The following is a 24,765-nucleotide window of genomic DNA, read 5'->3' as shown; positions in this document are numbered from 1 at the left end:
TTCAGAACAAAGCACAGAGCACTTTCTACTTGTATGTAACCTCTACGGTGAATATCGTAAATTCTTTTTAAAACCTTTATTTATTAAATTTGGAGCAAGAAGTATCAAAGCTGCAATGAAGTTACTTTTTAACTTGCAACACCCTGACATCTGTTTTTATACGGCTAGTTATATACTCAGGGCCATTAGCTCTAGGAAAAGCATGATTTTTTAAGCTATTAATTTTAAAGTAATTTATTTATTGGAAACCTTTTTAAAAAGAGCATTATTTGACACGTTATATGTATTTTACTGTATTCTTAGCGGATTGCGATTGACATGTGTATTTTTTCTTTTAATATGTATTGTATGTATGTACTTTTATGGACATGATTTACATGTTTCCGAATAAAGTTTTTGACTTGACTTGACTGGCCTTCTTGATTCTTCTTTTTCTGGGAAGCCTGACCCCCACTCTCTTTGGGTTGTTGGGGACCTGTTGAAGACTTCTGGTCATTTTGTTCACCTTTAGAATCTTTACCCTTCTGGTCTGCTTTCTTCTGACCACCCTGGTTCTGGCCCTGGTTCTGCTTAACTCTTGTTCTGACCCATCTGTCTGCCTTCTTTCCCAATTCTTGGGGAGAGGTCAGATCTGAGTCAACAAGATGCTGATGCAACAACTGGTTCTGACAATTGTTTAAAATCTGTTCCCTCATGATCAGATTATACAATCCTGTGTAATCAGTAACCTTACTGCCCAGCAACCAGCCCTCCAAAGCCTTAGTGGCACAATCTACAAAGTCAGACCAATCCTGAGACTGAGTTTTCTGGGTATCCCTGAACAGCAACCTGTACTGCTCAGTGGTTAGGCCAAACCCATCAATAAGTGTATTCCTCAGGACTTGGTAATTGTTAGCATCCTCAGCTCTAGTAGTGAGGAGCTTGTCTCTACCTTTACCTTCAAAGGAGAGCCACAAGATAGCTGCCCACTGACTCTGGGGGGCACACTGTACAGTGCAGGCCCTCTCCAAAGCAGTTATCCATTTGTGGATATCATCCCCTTGTTTAAAGGGGGGCACTATCTTACTCAGGTGTCTAGTATCTAAACTCCTGTTTTCCCTTGGGGGAATGCTGCCACCAGTGAGATCTAACCCACTTAACTTTTGCTCTCTAGCAAAGGCCAGCCTTTCCTTGGCCAGGGCAAGTTCTTCCCTTTCAATCCTCAGATTGGCTTCCCTCATCTTAGCTTCATGCTCCCTTCTCTTAGGGGATGACATCCCTCTACGAGAAGAGGTCTGAGAGCCATTGGTTCGAATGGATCTGTTAGAGCCTCTGGATAGAGACCTAACTCGTCCATTCCCAATGTTAAGCTGGCCTGAGAGGGGCCCCAGGGGTCTCCTAGTACCATTCTCATGCCTGCTTAAGTTGGCCCTAGTTAGCTGACTAACTACTTCTTGGCCTTTGTCTGCCTCGTCCTCAGATGGCTCTAGATCCTCATCCTCCTCTTCACCTTCTGCAGAGAGATGGATAAGGTCAGGGTCACCTGTGGTTCCCTCTAGGGGAGACATATTCCCATCTGGATGAGAAGGATCTGTGTTACCAGCCCTCCTAGCATCATAAGTCTCTAAGAGACCAATCAGAAAAGGAATGGTAGGGTTTGCACCCTGTTTTAGCTTCCTGGATGTACAGATTTGTCTCATCTCCTGGAAGCTAAGTGCTGCATATCTGGAAATGACCTGTGGAGGGTCAACTGACACAAGGGGAGACTCAAAGTTTCCTCCTTTGTCTGACATGCTGCTTTTCTAGTGTGGTGCAAGTGATGCACCTACCTACACTATTTGTTTGCCTACTGATCCCTTGCTAAGAGTTGTAGCCAAGGTGTGCTAAGCCTTGAGGAGCTACAACAGCTGGTTCAGTAGAACTCAGAGTATTCTAAGCTAAGTTATATGTACCTGGAGTACTTATGTGATCTTTCACAAGATATTCTTAGGATACGTGTGGTAAAACAACAGCAAGCTCAAATCCCAACCGCTGCTCACCAATGTGAGAAGTTGGCCTGATATATAATGTTCACTATTCTAGTGAGCACTTTGTATCAGTCCAAACAACCCTTATTGATGATTGGTTGTAAGTCAACCTTATAGACCAGCTATCCTAGTAGCGTGGATACGACCAGACTTCGGGCTAAGCTCTAGAGAGCGTGTTAAGCCAGCTGTTATACCATCACATATACCCCTTGAACACCAAGTGAAAGGACACCACACAAGTGTTATGAAAATAAACAGTGTATTTATTTAGATCACAACAGCCCTGTACTCTTTATGAGGACAGGGTACTAAGCACACAACAAAACTCTTACGAAATTTACACAAATGCCCGAGGGGCACGGAAAACCATATACTATGGAAGTGGAATGCGAAATTACTAGCAGGTAAGTACTGGACTAATAGGCTTTGGAATCGCTAGGACTACGTTACTGAACCTTCAGATTACTAGTAGGAGGCCTAGGGGACTCGGGTGCAGAGTGTGCACTCTCACGCGGGATGCGGGACAAAGTCTATGGGAGCTAGTAAAAGCAAAGTTAGTGTTCTCGGGCGAACCCGATAAGGTAGGTTGAAAACGACAGTGGATCCTGACCCTTGGATAGTGAGGCTATGCTGGGGCACCGAAATGCCGAAGTTACCTAGCCCAGGGGCTGCAGCTGCATAGGTCTGAAAAGGCGTCGGGAATCCTCGTTGACGAACCAGGAGCCTGAAGAAAGAAGTTGCTGGCAGGCGACCAGTGAAGATTGTTCGAAGTGATCCAAGCCTGGATCGAAGATGGATGACACCTGAAAGCAGAGGGGACCAAGTTCGTGACCACTAACCAGTAGTCAGATGGCACCAGGAGGGCACCGGATGGTAGTCACCTCGACCAGGTGAGTGGGCGACGCTGGGCTCTGCAGTCTCACGGACCAGGAGGCGTTGTCGGCGACCAGGATGGAGGTGCGAGCTGTCCCACGATGGATGATACTGTCGACGTCGCTGGACCCAGGATTGGGGCAACAAGTCTTGGCAAATTCAAGCCCACGCGGTGGACTCAAAATGGCGTCTGGAGTGGACCAGGAGGGTCCGGGGTGCTCCTCTTTTGGAAGGGAGCAAGGGCCAGTCTGGAGCAACCAGACCAGCAGTGGTGATGTCGTCGGGCGTCGTCGGGAAGGCCACAAGCCAGCAGGCTGGTAGCCAGACAACGCGGTGAGCAGCAAAAAGCAGAAGGGCCCCACGCAGATCTCGTGGATGCTGGGAGGCTGGACTTCGGTGCTGGAGCTGCTCAGGGTCGGGGCTTCTCGGACCCCAAAGCACTCACCAGAGGATCCCTCGGCGGTCGTGCTGGATAGAAGTCGTGCAGTTCTGATGATGGCCGGTCCCTCGAGGTCTTGTCGCACCTACGGTTCTCAGCTTAGCTGTAGAGGTAGGTGAGGTCACAGGTGCCAGGGAAGCCGGGTCTCGTCGAGCTGGTCAGTCGGATTCCGGAGGAAGGACGTGCAGCAAACCGCAGAGTTCTTAGATGGTGCCTGCGGATGCAGGGTGACTACTCCTTAGTCACAAGGGAGAAATCTTGAGAAGAGTCGAGAGTTCCTTTCGTGGAAAGTAGTTTCTTGATTCAAAGATGGTCTAATTTGGAAGAGTCCCCGCTCCTGCCTTTATCCTAAAGAAAGGGGTGGGTACGCGACTAGGTCCTGCCCTAGAGGTGGGACCAGCAAGGGGGGTGGTTACACCCCTCTCCCAAGCTGGACTTTCCCCAGGCCAGGGGATGGTGTGCCCCTAGAACTGGTTCTAGCCGGCAGATGCGTAGTGAGCACCGGGGTGCCACTTGCAGTCACCTTCCTGTAAAGCCCTGCCTACCCAGGATACACAAAACCCTGTCTGGGATGGGGCTAGCACCGCCCCTGACAGGAAACCCTTTGTCCAAGCTCCCCTCGCTGGAAGGACTCCCAGCTGCAGGGGGTCAGACTCATGTCTGTGGTGGCAGCATCCATTTTGTGATGCTGAGGCTTGAGTTAACTTTAACCGGGGTTCACAGTTACATACATGTTGTGTCCCTCTAGAAGGGTGGAATGCTAACCCCGTCGCCAGAATTGGCGAGGGGTTAGTATTCCAATTCGTATGACACCTTACTCGACATGTTTTGATAAAGCGATACCAAAGATAGCATTTAACCGCGAGGATTATAATGCACTTAAGAGTATATGGTATGCGTTATCATGGAACAGCTATTAGGACTTGGTTCCGCAAGCTGCAAACTCAGGTCATGCCAGAGCACCATCTCACACGATCCCAAGCACTCTGCCTTCAGGATTGTCAAGGCCTGCCATAGGAGTGACTGATAGGAATCTGTGTGTCCATTTTTAGGGTTAGATATAGGTATACTATATCTAAAGCAAAGGGTGATTACACCACCTTGCCCCAGCTGTCGTGCAGCCAGTTGTGTCAGATTTAGATGGCCATCCAGGGGTGGCATAATACATGCTTCAGCCCCTGGTAGGCCCTGGGTACACCTATGCCCTGAGTTACAGGGTCTGATAAGGTGGCCCAGTACCAATTGGTAAATGCACCTAAGGTACACGTTGTAATTTAGTGAGAGATTAGCTAGGCTGTGGGTCTGATTAGCAGGCCCACAGCCAGAGAAAGTCGTAAACCAGTGAAACAAAAGCAAAAAATTAGGTGATCAAAGGATTGCAGACCCTACTCTCCTACACACGGAGGTAGGTTTATTATATTATAGGACCCAGGTCTTAGTAGAATGATGGATGGAGAAGGGTGAGAAGATGGGCACAGTTGGACTTTTCACAGATCCAGTGACATTATCATATCCAATCCGTCACTCAGTGTCAGTACTTAGCCATCCAACACTGGGTCACTTAGCCCTGCATCTGCCTCACGCTAGCCATCCTCTCTTACCAATTGAGAAATGGCTTCACACTAGAAATACAGTTGACGTCTCCTCTCCGACATATATATATTTATCAACACTCTACAGAACCCCAACAAATCCTCAGCACTGTTGCGCTGGGAGAAATGTGCGAACGCCTCTTCACTTCCAAAGAATGGTCAGCCATTCAAAAGTGAGCCCATACCGATTCTTTAGTACATAGCACCTCAGGCAAAGGACCATTCCTCAAAAAATCCCACTATAGGTACTATATCCCTGCGCAAACAGCTCAATGCAAGAGAGATGGATATGCATGTTGCTGGAGGGGCTGAGACCAAGTGGGAATTTTAACCCACCTTCTTTGGCAGTGTCCAAACTTTAGCAGTTCTTGTCTGAAGTCTTTGCCTCCATTGACCAAATGTATAACATCGAACTCCCCAGATTCCAGAGCTACAATCTCCTGGGTCTCCTGAATGACCTGACTTACCCTTGAAATCCCCGCGTGGACGAGCCATCACTCTGGCTCTAAGCCCTGACAAGCAAGTATTGCTAGCACTTTGGGGTACAGCTACAATACCCACTCACTTAGACTGAATCTACAAAATCTTGCATCTCCTTGCCTTGGAGAAGCTAACATCCTCAGTAGAGCAGAAGCGGCCTCAATTCAACAATATGTGGGGACCCTGTCTGAAATTCCTGTCCCAAGAATTCTTAGGATTGACATGCCCAGCCTACTTACGCATCCTCTACCTAATACCCACAAAAAACAGTATTGACTGATATGGCACTCACCGTCAGTTTCTAGACAAGCGATATACCTTGTTTCTATGTTGAAGACCATCATTTCAGCTAAATAGTTAATTCATTTCCCCCACTCTACTGTCCCCATCTCTTTGTCTATTCTCTTCAGTTTTCTCCCTTTTCACTTTGTCCCCACCTGCCAGTGGATGTTGGTTGTAGTTTTGTTTGTATTGTTCTTTTCAATGTCAAACTCAGTAAAAGGATTTGAACCTAAAAAGTAATTGCCCCCATTCTACTGACTGGATTTTTGTTGTTTTGGTGTCAAATTATTTAGTAAACTTTTCATTATTTTTCTAAATTGGTGCAGGATTTTTCTTGTGTTGTGTTTCATTTCATTAATGTTTGTATGCTGCATGAACACTTCACACGCTGCATCTAAGTTAAGTCTGAGTGTTTTGTGCCAAGCTACCAAAGGGTAGGTTAATTAAATGACTGTTTTGATTCACCCGAACAAGGATTGTGGTTGTTGCTTGATTTGGGTTTACAACCCCCCCCAAGCAAGAACTTAGTTTCTTTCATTCTCCTATCAAAGTGGAGAGCTATTGAAAGGTTTCTGAATTCAGTCTGACACTCGCGATATATAAAATATATAAAAAGTGAGGAATCTGCAGGTATACAAAGTATCCACTAGAAATAGTGTTCCAGAAGGTAAGTAACTTTTTCTTCCATGCTGGATCGAAGATGCCACAGCAGTGCTTTGATTTCAAGTGCTTTAGAAAAGGGGGTGGTGATGAACAGAGTGTCTGAGTTAAACAGACCACTCTTACCCAGTCCAAAGATCAGGGCTTGATCCATCACCGTTATTTATCTCACTGCCCCATCCCAGCTCAGAACCTGGCTATATGCAAATCAGTCTGTCCCTGGCCCAGTGCATCATGGGAACAGGGCAGACTAAACTACCAAGCCAATTCTTCACCAGAAAGGAGACAAGCTACCGGGGACCGGTTTCTGGCATTTCAGCCTTCTTCGGCCCGGCTTGCTTGAATCCTGATGGAGCAGTGAGAAAGGGACTCATGTCTGAGTATACCCTGCCACACCTATAGTGGCCAAAACGATTTAGAAAAGGGGGTGGTGATGAACAGAGTGTCTGAGTTAAACAGACCACTCTTACCCAGTCCAAAGATCAGGGCTTGATCCATCACCGTTATTTATCTCACTGCCCCATCCCAGCTCAGAACCTGGCTATATGCAAATCAGTCTGTCCCTGGCCCAGTGCATCATGGGAACAGGGCAGACTAAACTACCAAGCCAATTCTTCACCAGAAAGGAGACAAGCTACCGGGGACCGGTTTCTGGCATTTCAGCCTTCTTCGGCCCGGCTTGCTTGAATCCTGATGGAGCAGTGAGAAAGGGACTCATGTCTGAGTATACCCTGCCACACCTATAGTGGCCAAAACGATTTAGAAAAGGGGGTGGTGATGAACAGAGTGTCTGAGTTAAACAGACCACTCTTACCCAGTCCAAAGATCAGGGCTTGATCCATCACCGTTATTTATCTCACTGCCCCATCCCAGCTCAGAACCTGGCTATATGCAAATCAGTCTGTCCCTGGCCCAGTGCATCATGGGAACAGGGCAGACTAAACTACCAAGCCAATTCTTCACCAGAAAGGAGACAAGCTACCGGGGACCGGTTTCTGGCATTTCAGCCTTCTTCGGCCCGGCTTGCTTGAATCCTGATGGAGCAGTGAGAAAGGGACTCATGTCTGAGTATACCCTGCCACACCTATAGTGGCCAAAACGATTTAGAAAAGGGGGTGGTGATGAACAGAGTGTCTGAGTTAAACAGACCACTCTTACCCAGTCCAAAGATCAGGGCTTGATCCATCACCGTTATTTATCTCACTGCCCCATCCCAGCTCAGAACCTGGCTATATGCAAATCAGTCTGTCCCTGGCCCAGTGCATCATGGGAACAGGGCAGACTAAACTACCAAGCCAATTCTTCACCAGAAAGGAGACAAGCTACCGGGGACCGGTTTCTGGCATTTCAGCCTTCTTCGGCCCGGCTTGCTTGAATCCTGATGGAGCAGTGAGAAAGGGACTCATGTCTGAGTATACCCTGCCACACCTATAGTGGCCAAAACGATTTAGAAAAGGGGGTGGTGATGAACAGAGTGTCTGAGTTAAACAGACCACTCTTACCCAGTCCAAAGATCAGGGCTTGATCCATCACCGTTATTTATCTCACTGCCCCATCCCAGCTCAGAACCTGGCTATATGCAAATCAGTCTGTCCCTGGCCCAGTGCATCATGGGAACAGGGCAGACTAAACTACCAAGCCAATTCTTCACCAGAAAGGAGACAAGCTACCGGGGACCGGTTTCTGGCATTTCAGCCTTCTTCGGCCCGGCTTGCTTGAATCCTGATGGAGCAGTGAGAAAGGGACTCATGTCTGAGTATACCCTGCCACACCTATAGTGGCCAAAACGATTTAGAAAAGGGGGTGGTGATGAACAGAGTGTCTGAGTTAAACAGACCACTCTTACCCAGTCCAAAGATCAGGGCTTGATCCATCACCGTTATTTATCTCACTGCCCCATCCCAGCTCAGAACCTGGCTATATGCAAATCAGTCTGTCCCTGGCCCAGTGCATCATGGGAACAGGGCAGACTCCGGTCCCCGGGAGCTTGTTTCCTTCCCAGTGTAAGAATTGGCTTTTGTAGTTTGGTTTGCCCTGTTCCCATCATGCACTGAGACAGGAACAGACTAATTTGCATACAGCCAGGTTCTGAAACTGGGATGGTGCAGTGAGCTAAAAAACGGTGTTGGATCTAGCCCTGATCTCTTGACTGGGTGAGAGCTTTCTGTTTAATTCAGAGACTCTGTCCCTCACCACCCCTTGTTGTAAATATTGATTTCAAGTGCAGTACCTTACATCACAAGGTATTTCTCTTTTTTCCAGTGGATGCTCCACATTCCTTCACTGCAGTGAGGTGGAGCATTCTGTGTTCTAGTGTAGTGCTTCATATTTAACTCGCTGACATAGAAATCCTGAAAGGTTCCACAGTTTGCACTCTTGTGCACTTGTGCGTCTTGTAATAATTTGCACTATTCTTGTTTTACTCAGGATCAGAACAGGCCCCTCCCCCGGCTCCTCGCTCAGGTGAGAAAATCTCTCTTTTCTCTAAGATGTTATAAGACATGTAAAAGCTTTTCAGTATATCACCAGTAATTGGTATGTATTGTATTGGAACATTTATGTGGCACTTACTATCCCTACATGGGACGCTGGAGCGCTAGCCCTTCTGGATAGCACGCTACGCCATGTGGGGTTTGTTGTTAGACAAGTGTGTACTTTATGTTGATCCAGTGATGCAAGTGTTGACATGTTGTGCGCTATGACCACGGAGGTAGGTTTATCATATTATAGGACTCAGGGCTTAGTAGAATGATGGATGGAGAAGGGTGCGAAGATGGGCACAGTTGGACTTTTCACAGATCCAGTGACATTATCATATTCCATCCGCCACTCAGTGTCAGTACTTAGCCATCCAACACTGGGTCACTTAGCCCTGCATCTGCCTCATGCTAGCCATCCTTTCTTACCAATTGAGAAATGGCTTCACACTAGAAATACTGTTGACGACTCCTCTCCGACATATATATATTTCTCAACACTCTACAGAACCCCAACAAATCCTGAGCACTGTTGCGCTGGGAGAAATGTGCGAACGCCTCTTCACTTCCAAAGAATGGTCAGCCATTCAAAAGTGAGCCCATACCGATTCTTTAGTACATAGCACCTCAGGCAAAGGAACATTCCTCAAAAAATCCCACTATAGGTACTATATCCCTGCGCAAACAGCTCAATGGAAGAGAGATGGATATGCATGTTGCTGGAGGGGCTGCGACCAAGCGGGAATTTTAACCCACCTTCTTTGGCAGTGTACAAAGCTTTAGCAGTTCTTGTCTGAAGTCTTTGCCTCCATTGGCCAAATGTATAACATCGAACTCCCCAGATTCCAGAGCTACATTATCCTGGGTCTCCTGAATGCCCTGACTTACCCTTGAAATCCCCGCGTGGACGAGCCATCACTCTGGCTCTAAGCCCTGACAAGCAAGTATTGCTAACGCTTTCGGGTACAGCTACAATACCTACTCACTTAGACTGAATCTACAAAATCTGGGATCTCCTTGCCATGGAGAAGTTAACATCCTCAGTAGAGCAGAAGCTTCCTCAATTCAACAAGATGTGGGGACCCTGTCTGAAATTCCTGTCCCAAGAATTCTTAGAGTTGACATGCCCAGCCTACTTACGCATCCTCCACCTTATACCCACAAAAAACAGTATTGACTGATATGGCACTCCCTTTCAGTTTCTAGACAAGCGATATACCTTGTTTCTATGTTGAAGGCCATCATTTCAGCTAAATAGGTAATTCATTTTCCCAACTCTACTGTCCCCATCTCTTTGTCTATTCTCTTCAGTTTTCTCCTTTTTCACTTGTTGTACCTCTCCTGCCAGTGGATGCAGTCATAGTTTTTTTTTGTTTTGTTCTTTTCAATTTCAAACTCAATAAAAGGATTTGAACCTAAAATGTGATTGCCCGCATTCTACTGACTGGATTTTTGTTTTTTTGGTGTCAAATTATTTATTAAACATTTCATCTTGTTTCTAAATTGGTGCGGGATTTTTCTTGTGTTGTGTTTTATTTCATTACTGTTTGGGTGCTGCATTAATCACTTCACACTTTGCATCTAAGTAAAGTCTGAGGGGCAGATTTACAAGCCCCTTGCACTACTTTTGCGTCACTTTTCCCATGTTAAAATTGACGCAGAAAGCGCAAGGGGCTTGTAAATCTTCCCCTGAGTGTTTTGTGCCAAGCTACCAAAGGGTAGGTTAAATAAGTGACTGTTTTGGTTCACCAGAACAAGGATTGTTGTTGTTGCTTAATTTGGGTTTACAACCCCCCTCAAGCAAGAACTCAGTTTCTTTAATTCTCCTATCAAAGTGGAGAACTATTGGAACGTTTCTGAATTCAGTCTGACACCCGCGATATATAAAAAGTGAGGAATCTGCAGGTATACAAAGTATCCACTAGAAAGATTGATCCAGAAGGTAAGTAACTTTTTCTTCCATGCAGGACCGAAGATGCCTCAGCAGTGCATTGATTTCAAGTGCAGTACCTTACATCACAAGGTATTTCTCTTTTTTCCAGTGGATACTCCATATTCCTTCACTGCAGTGAGGTGGAGCATTCTGTGCTCTAGTTTAGTGCTTCATATTTAACTCGCTGACATAGAAATCCTGAAAGGTTCCACAGTTTGCACTCTTGTGCACTTGTGCGTCTTGTAATAATTTGCACTATTCTTGTTTTACTCAGGATCAGAACAGGCCCCTCCCCCGGCTCCTCGCTCAGGTGAGAAAATCTCTCTTTTCTCTAAGATGTTATAAGACATGTAAAAGCTTTTCAGTATATCACCAGTAATTGTTATGTATTGTATTGGAACATTTATGTAGCACTTACTATCCCTACATGGGACGCTGGAGCGCTTGCTCTTCTTGATCGCCCCCTACGCCATGTGGGGTTTGTTGTTAGACGAGTGTGTACTTTATGTTGATCCAGTGAGGCAAGTGTTGGCATGTTGTGCGCTATGACCACGGAGGTAGGTTTATCATATTATAGGACCCAGGGCTTAGTAGAATGATGGATGGAGAAGGGTGAAAGAGATGGACGCAGTTGGACTTTTCACAGATCCAGTAACATTATCATATCCCATCCGCCACTCAGTGTCAGTACTTAGCCATCCAACACTGGGTCACTTAGCCCTGCATCTGCCTCATGCTAGCCATCCTCTCTTACAATTTCAGGCGTCTCCTCTCCGACATATATATATATTTCTCAACACTCTACAGAACCCCGTCAAATCCTCAGCACTGTTGCGCTGGGAGAAATGTGCGAACATCTCTTCGCTTCCAAAGAATGGTCAGCCATTCAAAAGTGAGCCCATTCCCATTCTTCAGTACATAGCACCTCAGGCGAAGGAATATTCCTCAAAAAATCCCACTGTAGGTACTATACCCCTCCGCAAACAGCTCAATGGAAGAGAGATGGATATGCATGTTGCTGGAGGGGCTGCGACCAAGTGGGATTTTTAACCCACTTTCTTTGGCAGTGTACAAAGCTTTAGCAGTTCTGGTCTGAAGTCTTAACCTCCATTGACCAAATGTATAACATCGAACTCCCCAGTTTCCAGAGCTACATTCTCCTGGGTCTCCTGAATGCCCTGACTTACCCTTAAAATCCCCGCTTGGACGAGCCATCACTCTGGCTCTAAGCCCTGACAAGCAAATATTGCTAACGCTTTCGGGTACAGCTACGATACCCACTCACTTAGACTGAATCTACAAAATCTGGGATCTCCTTGCCATGGAGAAGTTAACATCCTCAGTAGAGCAGAAGCTTCCTCAATTCAACAAGATGTGGGGACCCTGTCTGAAATTCCTGTCCCAAGAATTCTTAGAGTTGACATGCCCAGCCTACTTACGCATCCTCCACCTTATACCCACAAAAAACAGTATTGACTGATATGGCACTCCCATTCAGTTTCTAGACAAGCGATATACCTTGTTTCTATGTGAAGGCCATCATTTCAGCTAAATAAGTAATTCATTTCCCCAACTCTACTGTCCCCATCTCTTTGTCTATTCTCTTCAGTTTTCTCCTTTTTCACTTGTTGTACCTCTCCTGCCAGTGGATGCAGTCATCGTTTTTTTTTTGTTTTGTTCTTTTCAATTTCAAACTCAATAAAAGGATTTGAACCTAAAATGTAATTGCCCGCATTCTACTGACTGGATTTTAGTTTTTTTGGTGTCAAATTATTTATTAAACATTTCATTTTGTTTCTAAATTGGTGCAGGATTTTTCTTGTGTTGTGTTTTATTTCGTTACTGTTTGTGTGCTGCATTAATCACTTCACACTTTGCATCTAAGCAAAGTCTGAGGGGCAGATTTACAAGCCCCTTGCACCACTTTTGCGTCACTATTCCCATGTTAAAAGTGATGCAGAAGTGGCGCAAGGGGCTTGTAAATCTTACCCTGAGTGTTTTGTGCCAAGCTATCAAAGGGTAGGTTAATTAAGTGACTGTTTTGGTTCACCAGAACAAGGATTGTTGTTGTTGCTTGATTTGGGTTTACAACCCCCCTCAAGCAAGAACTCAGTTTCTTTAATTCTCCTATCAAAGTGGAGAACTATTGAAACGTTTCTGAATTCAGTCTGACACCCGCGATATATAAAAAGTGAGGAATCTGCAGGTATACAAAGTATCCACTAGAAAGATTGATCCAGAAGGTAAGTAACTTTTTCTTCCATGCAGGACCGAAGATGCCTCAGCAGTGCATTGATTTCAAGTGCAGTACCTTACATCACAAGGTATTTCTCTTTTTTCCAGTGGATACTCCACATTCCTTCACTGCAGTGAGGTGGAGCATTCTGTGCTCTAGTTTAGTGCTTCATATTTAACTCGCTGATATAGAAATCCTGAAAGGTTCCACAGTTCGCACTCTTGTGCACTTGTGCGTCTTGTAATAATTTGCACTATTCTTGTTTTACTCAGGATCAGAACAGGCCCCTCCCCCGGCTCCTCGCTCAGGTGAGAAAATCTCTCTTTTCTCTAAGATGTTATAAGACATGTAAAAGCTTTTCAGTATATCACCAGTAATTGTTATGTATTGTATTGGAACATTTATGTAGCACTTACTATCCCTACATGGGACGCTGGAGCGCTTGCTCTTCTTGATCGCCCGCTACGCCATGTGGGGTTTGTTGTTAGACGAGTGTGTACTTTATGTTGATCCAGTGAGGCAAGTGTGGCATGTTGTGCGCTATGACCACGGAGGTAGGTTTATCATATTATAGGACCCAAGGCTTAGTAGAATGATGGATGGAGAAGGGTGAAAGAGATGGACGCAGTTGGACTTTTCACAGATCCAGTAACATTATCATATCCCATCCGCCACTCAGTGTCAGTACTTAGCCATCCAACACTGGGTCACTTAGCCCTGCATCTGCCTCATGCTAGCCATCCTCTCTTACAATTTCAGGCGTCTCCTCTCCGACATATATATATATTTCTCAACACTCTACAGAACCCCGTCAAATCCTCAGCACTGTTGCGCTGGGAGAAATGTGCGAACATCTCTTCGCTTCCAAAGAATGGTCAGCCATTCAAAAGTGAGCCCTTTCCCATTCTTCAGTACATAGCACCTCAGGCGAAGGAATATTCCTCAAAAAATCCCACTGTAGGTACTATACCCCTCCGCAAACAGCTCAATGGAAGAGAGATGGATATGCATGTTGCTGGAGGGGCTGCGACCAAGTGGGAATTTTAACCCACCTTCTTTGGCAGTGTACAAAGCTTTAGCAGTTCTTGTCTGAAGTCTTTGCCTCCATTGGCCAAATGTATAACATCGAACTCCCCAGATTCCAGAGCTACATTATCCTGGGTCTCCTGAATGCCCAGACGGTATACACCTGTTACAACGCATTTTTTACAACGCACTACCACTACAACGCAGGCATTACAACGCATACCATTGCAACGCATTGCGCTGGGGGGCGCTCTAGGATAGGGAATAAGTATAATTTACTATCCAACACCTTCCCTAGGTTCCACGGGGACTGGAGTTAGAATAGTAAATTATACTTACCACTATCCAGCACCTCAAAGCGCTATGCGTTGTAACGGTATGCGTTGTAAATACCGCGTTGTAATGGTATGCGGCGTAAAAGTATGCGTTGTAACGTCATACATCCCCCTGACTTACCCTTGAAATCCCCGCGTGGACGAGCCATCACTCTGGCTCTAAGCCCTGACAAGCAAGTATTGCTAACGCTTTCGGGTACAGCTACAATACCCACTCTCTTAGACTGAATCTACAAAATCTGGGATCTCCTTGCCATGGAGAAGTTAACATCCTCAGTAGAGCAGAAGCTTCCTCAATTCAACAAGATGTGGGGACCCTGTCTGAAATTCCTGTCCCAAGAATTCTTAGAGTTGACATGCCCAGCCTACTTACGCATCCTCCACCTTATACCCACAAAAAACAGTATTGACTGATATGGCACTCCCTTTCAGTTTCTAGACAAGCGATATACCTTGTTTCTATGTTGAAGGCCATCATTTCAGCTAAATAGGTAATTCATTTTCCCAACTCTACTGTCCCCATCTCTTTGTCTATTCTCTTCAGTTTTCTCCTTTTTCACTTGTTGTACCTCTCCTGCCAGTGGATGCAGTCATAGTTTTTTTTTGTTTTGTTCTTTTCAATTTCAAACTCAATAAAAGGATTTGAACCTAAAATGTGATTGCCCGCATTCTACTGACTGGATTTTTGTTGTCAAATTATTTATTAAACATTTCATTTTGTTTCTAAATTGGTGCGGGATTTTTCTTGTGTTGTGTTTTATTTCATTACTGTTTGGGTGCTGCATTAATCACTTCACACTTTGCATCTAAGTAAAGTCTGAGGGGCAGATTTACAAGCCCCTTGCACCACTTTTGCGTCACTTTTCCCATGTTAAAATTGACGCAGAAAGCGCAAGGGGCTTGTAAATCTTCCCCTGAGTGTTTTGTGCCAAGCTACCAAAGGGTAGGTTAAATAAGTGACTGTTTTGGTTCACCAGAACAAGGATTGTTGTTGTTGCTTGATTTGGGTTTACAACCCCCCTCAAGCAAGAACTCAGTTTCTTTAATTCTCCTATCAAAGTGGAGAACTATTGAAACGTTTCTGAATTCAGTCTGACACCCGCGATATATAAAAAGTGAGGAATCTGCAGGTATACAAAGTATCCACTAGAAAGATTGATCCAGAAGGTAAGTAACTTTTTCTTCCATGCAGGACCGAAGATGCCTCAGCAGTGCATTGATTTCAAGTGCAGTACCTTACATCACAAGGTATTTCTCTTTTTTCCAGTGGATACTCCACATTCCTTCACTGCAGTGAGGTGGAGCATTCTGTGCTCTAGTTTAGTGCTTCATATTTAACTCGCTGATATAGAAATCCTGAAAGGTTCCACAGTTTGCACTCTTGTGCACTTGTGCGTCTTGTAATAATTTGCACTATTCTTGTTTTACTCAGGATCAGAACAGGCCCCTCCCCCGGCTCCTCGCTCAGGTGAGAAAATCTCTCTTTTCTCTAAGATGTTATAAGACATGTAAAAGCTTTTCAGTATATCACCAGTAATTGTTATGTATTGTATTGGAACATTTATGTAGCACTTACTATCCCTACATGGGACGCTGGAGCGCTTGCTCTTCTTGATCTCCCGCTACGCCATGTGGGGTTTGTTGTTAGACGAGTGTGTACTTTATGTTGATCCAGTGAGGCAAGTGTTGGCATGTTGTGCGCTATGACCACGGAGGTAGGTTTATCATATTATAGGACCCAGGGCTTAGTAGAATGATGGATGGAGAAGGGTGAAAGAGATGGACGCAGTTGGACTTTTCACAGATCCAGTAACATTATCATATCCCATCCGCCACTCAGTGTCAGTACTTAGCCATCCAACACTGGGTCACTTAGCCCTGCATCTGCCTCATGCTAGCCATCCTCTCTTACAATTTCAGGCGTCTCCTCTCCGACATATATATATATTTCTCAACACTCTACAGAACCCCGTCAAATCCTCAGCACTGTTGCGCTGGGAGAAATGTGCGAACATCTCTTCGCTTCCAAAGAATGGTCAGCCATTCAAAAGTGAGCCCATTCCCATTCTTCAGTACATAGCACCTCAGGCGAAGGAATATTCCTCAAAAAATCCCACTGTAGGTACTATACCCCTCCGCAAACAGCTCAATGGAAGAGAGATGGATATGCATGTTGCTGGAGGGGCTGCGACCAAGTGGGAATTTTAACCCACTTTCTTTGGCAGTGTACAAAGCTTTAGCAGTTCTGGTCTGAAGTCTTAACCTCCATTGACCAAATGTATAACATCGAACTCCCCAGATTCCAGAGCTACATTCTCCTGGGTCTCCTGAATGACCTGACTTACCCTTGAAATCCCCGCTTGGACGAGCCATCACTCTGGCTCTAAGCCCTGACAAGCAAATATTGCTAACGCTTTCGGGTACAGCTACGATACCCACTCACTTAGACTGAATCTAAAAAATCTGGGATCTCCTTGCCTTGGAGAAGTTAACATCCTCAGTAGAGCAGAAGCTTCCTCAATTCAACAAGATGTGGGGACCCTGTCTGAAATTCCTATCCCAAGAATTTTTAGAGTTGACATGCCTAGCCTACTTACGCATCCTCCACCTTATACCCACAAAAAACAGTATTGACTGATATGGCACTCTCTTTCAGTTTCTAGACAAGCGATATACCTTGTTGCTATGTTGAAGGCCATCATTTCAGCTAAATAAGTAATTCATTTCCCCAACTCTACTGTCCCCATCTCTTTGTCTATTCTCTTCAGTTTTCTCCTTTTTCACTCGTTGTACCTCTCCTGCCAGTGGATGCAGTCATAGTTTTTTTTGTTTTGTTCTTTTCAATTTCAAACTCAATAAAAGGATTTGAACCTAAAATGTAATTGCCCGCATTCTACTGACTGGATTTTTGTTTTTTTGGTGTCAAATTATCTATTAAACATTTCATTTTGTTTCTAAATTGGTGCAGGATTTTTCTTGTATTGTGTTTTATTTCGTTACTGTTTGTGTGCTGCATTAATCACTTCGCACTTTGCATCTAAGTAAAGTCTGAGGGGCAGATTTACAAGCCCCTTGCACCACTTTTGCGTCACTATTCCCATGTTAAAAGTGACGCAGAAGTGGCGCAAGGGGCTTGTAAATCTTACCCTGAGTGTTTTGTGCCAAGCTACCAAAGGGTAGGTTAATTAAGTGACTGTTTTGGTTCACCAGAACAAGGATTGTGGTTGTTGCTTGATTTCGGTTTACAACCCCCCTCAAGCAATAACTCAGTTACTTACATTCTCCTATCAAAGTGGAGAGCTATTGGAAAGTTTCTGAATTCAGTCTTACACCTGCGAAAGATAGAAAGTGAAGAATCTGCAGGTAGACAAAGTATCCACCAGAAAGATTGTTCCAGAAGGTAAGTAACTTTTTCTTCCATGCAGGATCGAAGATGCTACAGCAGTGCTTTGATTTCAAGTGCAGTACCTTACATCACAAGGTATTTCTCTTTTTTCCATTGGATACTCCACATTCCTTCACTCCAGTGAGGTGGAGCATTCTGTGTTCTAGTTTAGTGCTTCATATTTAACTCGCTGACATAGAAATCCTGAAAGGTTCCACAGTTTGCACTCTTGTGCACTTGTGCGTCTTGTAATACTTTGCACTATTCTTGTTTTACTCAGGATCAGAACAGGCCCCTCCCCCGGCTCCTCGCTCAGGTGAGAAAATCTCTCTTTTCTCTAAGATGTCATAAGACATGTAAAAGCTTTTCAGTATATCACCAGTAATTGTTATGTATTGTATTGGAACATTTATGTAGCACTTACTATCCCTACATGGGACGCTGGAGCGCTTGCCCTCCTTGATCGCACGCTACGCCATGTGGGGTTTGTTGTTAGACGAGTGTGTACTTTATGTTGATCCAGTGAGGCAAGTGTTGACATGTTGTGCGCTATGACCACGGAGGTATGTTTATCATAATATAGGACCCAGGGCTTAGTAGAATGATGGATGGAGAAGGGTGACAGACATGGGCGCAGTTGGACTTTTCACAGATCCAGTGACATTATCATATCCCATCCGCCACTCAGTGTCAGTACTTAGCCATCCAACACTGGGTCACTTAGCCCTGCATCTGCCTCATGCTAGCCATCCTCTCTTACAATTTCAGACGTCTCCTCTCCGACATATATATATATATTTCTCAACACTCTACAGAACCCCGTCAAATCATCAGCACTTTTGCGCTGGGAGAAATGTGCGAACACCTCTTCGCTTCCAAAGAATGGTCAGCCATTCAAAAGTGAGCCCATTCCCATTCTTCAGTACATAGCACCTCAGGCGAAGGAATATTCCACAAAAAATCCCACTGTAGGTACTATACCCCTCCGCAAACAGCTCAATAGAAGAGAGATGGATATACATGTTGCTGGAGGGGCTGCGACCAAGTGGGAATTTTAACCCACTTTCTTTGGCAGGGTACAAAGCTTTAGCAGTTCAGGTCTGAAGTCTTTGCCTCCATTGATCAAATGTATAACATCAAACTCCCCAGATTCCAGAGCTACATTCTCCTGGGTCTCCTGAATGCCCTGACTTACCCTTGAAATCCCTGCGTGGACGAGCCATCACTCTGGCTCTAAGCCCTGACAAGCAAGTATTGCTAACGCTTTCTGGAACAGCTACGATACCCACTCACTTAGACTGAATCTACAAAATCTGGGATCTCCATGCTATGGAGAAGTTAACATCCTCAGTAGAGCAGAAGCTTCCTCAATTCAACAAGATGTGGGGACCCTGTCTGAAATTCCTGTCCCAAGAATTCTTAGAGTTGACATGCCCAGCCTACTTACGCATCCTCCACCTTATACCCACAAAAACCAGTATTGACTCATATGGCACTCCCTTTCAGTCTCTAGACAAGCGATATACCTTGTTTATATGTTGAAGGCCATCATTTCAGATAAGTAGGTAATTCATTTCCCCAACTCTACTGTCCCCATCACTTTGTCTATTCTCTTCAGTTTTCTCCTTTTTCACTTGTTGTACCTCTCCTGCCAGTGGATGCAGTCATAGTTTTTTTTGTTTTGTTCTTTTCAATTTCAAACTCAATAAAAGGATTTGAACCTAAAATGTAATTGCCCGCATTCTACTGACTGGATTTTTGTTTTTTTGGTGTCAAATTATTTATTAAACATTTCATTTTGTTTCTAAATTGGTGCTGGATTTTTCTTGTGTTGTGTTTTATTTCATTACTGTTTGTGTGCTGCATTAATCACTTCACACTTTGCATCTAAGTAAAGTCTGAGGGGTAGATTTACAAGTCCCTTGCACCACTTTTGCGTCACTTTTCCCATGTTAAAATTGACGCAGAAAGCGCAAGGGGCTTGTAAATCTTCCCCTGAGTGTTTTGTGCAGAGCTACCAAAGGGTAGGTTAATTAAGTGGCTGTTTTGGTTCACCAGAACAAGGATTGTTGTTGTTGCTTGATTTGGGTTTACAACCCCCCTCAAGCAAGAACTCAGTTTCTTTAATTCTCCTATCAAAGTGGAGAACTATTGAAACGTTTCTGAATTCAGTCTGACATCCGCGATATATATAAAAAGTGAGGAATCTGCAGGTATACAAAGTATCCACTAGAAAGATTGACCCAGAAGGTAGGTAACTTTTTCTTCCATGCAGGACCGAAGATGCCACAGCAGTGCTTTGATTTCAAGTGCAGTACCTTACATCACAAGGTATTTCTATTTTTTCCAGTGGATACTCCACATTCCTTCACTGCAGTGAGGTGGAGCATTCTGTGTTATAGTTTAGTGCTTCATATTTAACTCGCCGATATAGAAATCCTGAAAGGTTCCACAGTTTGCACTCTTGTGCACTTGTGCGTCTTGTAATAATTTGCACTATTCTTGTTTTACTCAGGATCAGAACAGGCCCCTCCCCCGGCTCCTCGCTCAGGTGAGAAAATCTCTCTTTTCTCTAAGATGTTATTAGACATGTAAAAGCTTTTCAGTATATCACCAGTAATTGTTATGTATTTGTTAGAAACGGGGTCCCTGGCTGGCCAGGGCTCACGCCAAAGTCAGTCAGAGACCACCACTCCTAAGTCAGGGCAAGAGAGTTACACGCCAAGATAACCCCTGCTCACCCTCTAGGTAACGTGGCGCGAGCAGCAAGGCTAAACTTGGAGGCGGTATGAGTTAAGTATTTGCGCACGCACCCCAGCAACAACACCCAAGGCCCACCACAAAGGAAACTCCACACAAGGTTATATAAAAAATAGCCTTTGTATTATAGTAAAAACACATTAGATAACACACAAACTTTACAATGTGCCAACAGGCACGGGCAGAATTTACAAGGGATTATGTACAGGACAGGGCCACGTGGACCACTGTCAGGGGTAGGCACTTGTTAGAAATAATACTTGTAGGTATACACTTAGCACATAAACATATAATGACTAGCACCAAAATAGTACATGTAGCACACAACCAGTAATCACTGGTAATGAGTAAATACCTCCTACGCAACCCTAAACACTGTAGGAAAATCACGCAGGGAACTAGGACCTTATCATCAGGACCTAAGGAAGGAATACCATCACCTAAGCCGGTCACTTTTAGCAAAGGGAAGGAAACCTAAACAATCACCTAAGCAGGTCACATTTAGCAAAGGAGATAAACATAAAATACCTAAGCGGGTCACTTTTAGCAAAGGTAATGGGACATCAACAATCCTCTAAGCAGGTCACATTTAGCAAAGGGGATAAACATAAAATACCTAAGCAGGTCACTTTTAGCAAAGGTAATGGGACATAAACAATCCTCTAAGCAGGTCACATTTAGCAAAGGGGATAAACATAAAATACCTAAGCAGGTCACTTTTAGCAAAGGTAATGGGACATAAACAATTGCACATGAGGCATTAAACACATTCAGAGGTGCAGGTTAGAACATTTGCGCAAGAATCACATCAGCAAGTAACTTACAATGCGCAGGGTGCATGTAGCACAACACTAGAATTGTCCCTCAGGCCAACTGGCCTCGCAAGTGGCTGAATACCCTGAGTCTCAATGTCAGGGAAGGCTGCGCAGTCAGCCAGGAACACAAAGCCTAAACGTAGCAGTTGCCCACAAAGTGCTGGGCAACTGGTGCTGGAAAAGTTAGGGCAACGTTGGAGCCTCGTGGGCTCAAGAACACAGGTGACTGGCACCTAAGAGCTTCAGCGCTCTAAACAAATGAAATGCCCCCAGAGCCTCTCTCAGGGCTCTAAATCAATATGGGCTGGGAGCCTTGTGGGCTTCAGAACAGATGTGGCCAAGGACCCTCTCTGGGCTCGTAAGACAACTGCCCCCTCGAGCCTCGGGGCTCGTAACTGCAAGTAGGGCTTCGTTGGAGTCCCTCACGGGGGACTCAGGAATCAAACAATGCCCCAAGAGCCTCGGGGCTCTTACACAGCTGGGCCTCTCTCAGGCCCGGTCAGCACAGGGGAGGGGCAGGCACTGGCAATGTGCCCCGACGCCCTCCTCCCTTCCCTTGCTCTCCCGGCCCCACTGCGCACTCACCGGGTCTCCTGGCAGCAGCGGGGGCTCCTCTCCCCTCGGGGAGCCTCGGGAACTCGGCCGGCTGCTTCTCTGCTGCGGGGGCGGGACTTCCGGGTTGCCTGTCTCGGGCCGCGCTGCAATTGGTCAGCCGGCCCAATGCTTCCGGGTCGTCGCGGGCAGCGCAGCGGCCCGTTTTAGGCAGGCAGGCAGGCGGACTCACAGTATCCGAGGAGTGGGCTCCCTCGTGATAATTACAAATCTAAGAACGGGGCAATGCCGGGTGAGCTCCGGTCTTTAAATAAAAATATAAGGCGAGGTGGGCACTCGCTATGCCGAAAATCGGCAATAAAGCGGGCAGATGCCGGGTGGGCACCGGCTGCACAAAGAGCGCTCCCCAGCGCTCAGGGACAAAGTAAAGCGCTCTCAAGCGCCAAGAGAAGCGCGCTCAGAGCTAAAAGGAAAATAAAGCGCTCCTAGCGCTATAAGTCAAAATAAGAGCGCTTCCAGGCGCTCTAAGCAAAGTATAGCTCCAGCAAGGGTCTGGAGGCAGACAGGGGGGCAAGGCAGGGCCAGAGCCAGCACACTGGGTCTCCAGGCAGGGAGACAAGCCAAGTGGCGGTCCTCCTGGCCCCAGCAGTAGCAGCAGCCCCCTCTGGCAAGGATCCACAAGCAGAACCAAATTGTATGGGGACACAGCCCCTTCTTATACTGTAAAATCCCTTTGTCTGTAGGTGCAGGGTGGGGGGAGAAACCAGTTGCAGCTGGTTTTGAAGTACCCTTGATAGCTCAACCACCCATTTCATTCACTGGCAGGGCTAGGGACATCAGTCGCACTACACGGGGTGGAGCCAGCATTGTGTGGGGAAAGTCCAGCCCCATCAGGGACCAGGTGCACTCCTCCCAAGCCATCAACATGCTAATCTCACACTCACCACCGGGCAGACCCATCCAGCCTTCCTGGAGCCAGGCTCACCAGCCAGCTCCAGCAAATCACACGGCAGGCATATTTTACATTAATATGCCAAGTCCTAGAAGTGGCTTTTCTACACATGACACACACATGCCACATACACCATTGCGAAGCATTCATTCCCACAAGCTCGCACATACCAAATTCGCGTCTGCACTCCCCACGCATCAGGAACTACCAGGGACACAGACATTCCCCATGCATCCCTATGGGAGAGCAGGCCAGCCTAACTACATGCACGCACTTTACTCTGGGACACAGGGAAAAAGTGCGCACAGACCAGAAAATCATCCATGCAGATCACAGATCTAAATCAAAAAGATTAGGGGTGAACCTGCCTTAAGGGCCAAGTCCAACACAACCCCGTTCCAGCCAAAACGCAGGGCAGACCAATCACCACCGTGATGGGCTTCCCTGCTTGGGGCGATAAAACACGGACGCGGGCCCGCAACTGCAGGGACACCCTCCTGTTTTACGCCACAGTGAACCCCTGGGGTTCTTTCTAAAACTATGGTAGGGACTAACTGGGCTACCCCACTGGTACTCTCCAGCTGCCCTCGGTCAGGACCAGGCCCTAGGCCACCCAGGTGCCACTGAATCCTGCCTACTCACAATGTGGGGGGTAGTAACCCCTGGTACATAATAGCCATTTTCCACTCTTCCTGTCTGCAAGACAGGGCTAGACTGCCACTGGTTCTCCAGCCTAGGGTCTACAACATTAGGTGGACCAGGAGTCTCAGGGAAGGCTCTCCTCCCCTTACCTCTTCTCCTAGGGTTCCTCCTCCTCCTCCTTCGAGGTGTACCCTCTAAACACCATTCTCCCAACCTAGGGTTTAACCCCTCGGGTGGTACCGGGGTCAGAGGTGGGCTCTCCCACCCTCTGCACCCCCTTCCAGAGTCCTGCTCCCTCCCAACCGGGGCGGTACCTCTGGAGAAAGAACTGGTCAGGACACTGATTACAGTATTCCCAACCCACCCTTCAGGTCAGGCAAACCCTGAACCTGGACCTCCAACCTCCGGTCTAGAACCTTTGGTGGAATCACTGCCTGGCACTCCAGGACTTCTGGGGACTCAAATGTCACTCCCCAATCACTCTTTTCACTGGACTTCTGTACTCTCCCTACTGGAGCAGTACTGCCAGACTCTACAACCATAGAAGCTCCGTTTACAGATGCTCCAGGTCCTCCACACACTAGGAGATCTCCCTCAAGTGAACTAACAGGTAAGCTTAGGTCCCCACCCTGGTGTTCCCTAAAGAAACCATCCAGGCTCTGAGGCAGGGCTTCGGGCATCTGGGGACTCTCTGTCTTACACTCGCTCCCGCTCCACTGAGACAGGCAGTAAGCCCCTACACCCTCCTCACTATACTGGGACCTAGCTGGGCTACTTTCACCCTCCTCCACCACTCTGGGTTGGACGAAACCTGACCCACTATTGTTGGAATCACTCACTAGCGGCGCTAAGGAACCTCTTGCACCTTCCCATTGGTCTGCTTCCTCTGCCAGGGTGTCTGGATCAGTCAACCCAAATTCCAACAGGTGTTGGCGCAACTCTGGCAAACAACTATGGAGCACCTGCTCCCTTAGAACCAGATCAAATAGCTTGGCAAACTCAGTTCCCATGTGAACCTCTAACCAATCAGACAGTGCACCTTGACATTCATCCACAAAGTCCTCCCAGGACTGGTGAGACAGTTTCCTAAGGTTCCTAAACCTCAACCTATTCTCCTCCTCTGGGGAAACGGGAACCATACTCGGGGAACTGGGACTGTCTACACTGACATTTAAAAAGCTGCCACCACTGGACTCCACCCTCCCTGGGGAATCCAGACAATTACAATTGCACTCAGGGGATAACCTACTCTCTAGGGTTACCTTCTCCCTGAACAAGGCCCTCTCAGCCTCTAGCTTGGCATGCTCCAACCTGAGCTGT

The 24,765-nt window shown here is 46.2% G+C and overlaps 1 protein-coding gene across 1 annotated transcript in view; it reads left to right on the top strand.

The window, feature by feature from the left end:
- Positions 1-24,765, top strand: part of LOC147703652 (uncharacterized) — a 1,900,603-nt gene that overhangs the window by 1,658,387 nt on the left and 217,451 nt on the right. Inside the window, exons 21-26 of the mRNA XM_086929537.1 lie at positions 8,760-8,795; positions 11,017-11,052; positions 13,251-13,286; positions 15,772-15,807; positions 18,005-18,040; positions 20,240-20,275. Coding sequence (XP_086785663.1) covers positions 8,760-8,795; positions 11,017-11,052; positions 13,251-13,286; positions 15,772-15,807; positions 18,005-18,040; positions 20,240-20,275 — 216 coding nt within the window. The remainder of the gene's footprint in view (positions 1-8,759; positions 8,796-11,016; positions 11,053-13,250; positions 13,287-15,771; positions 15,808-18,004; positions 18,041-20,239; positions 20,276-24,765) is intronic.

Source organism: Lissotriton vulgaris, chromosome 7, assembly GCF_964263255.1.
Source record: "Lissotriton vulgaris chromosome 7, aLisVul1.2, whole genome shotgun sequence".
Lineage (NCBI taxonomy): Eukaryota > Metazoa > Chordata > Amphibia > Caudata > Salamandridae > Lissotriton > Lissotriton vulgaris.
This window is presented reverse-complemented; position numbering and strand designations above follow the sequence as displayed.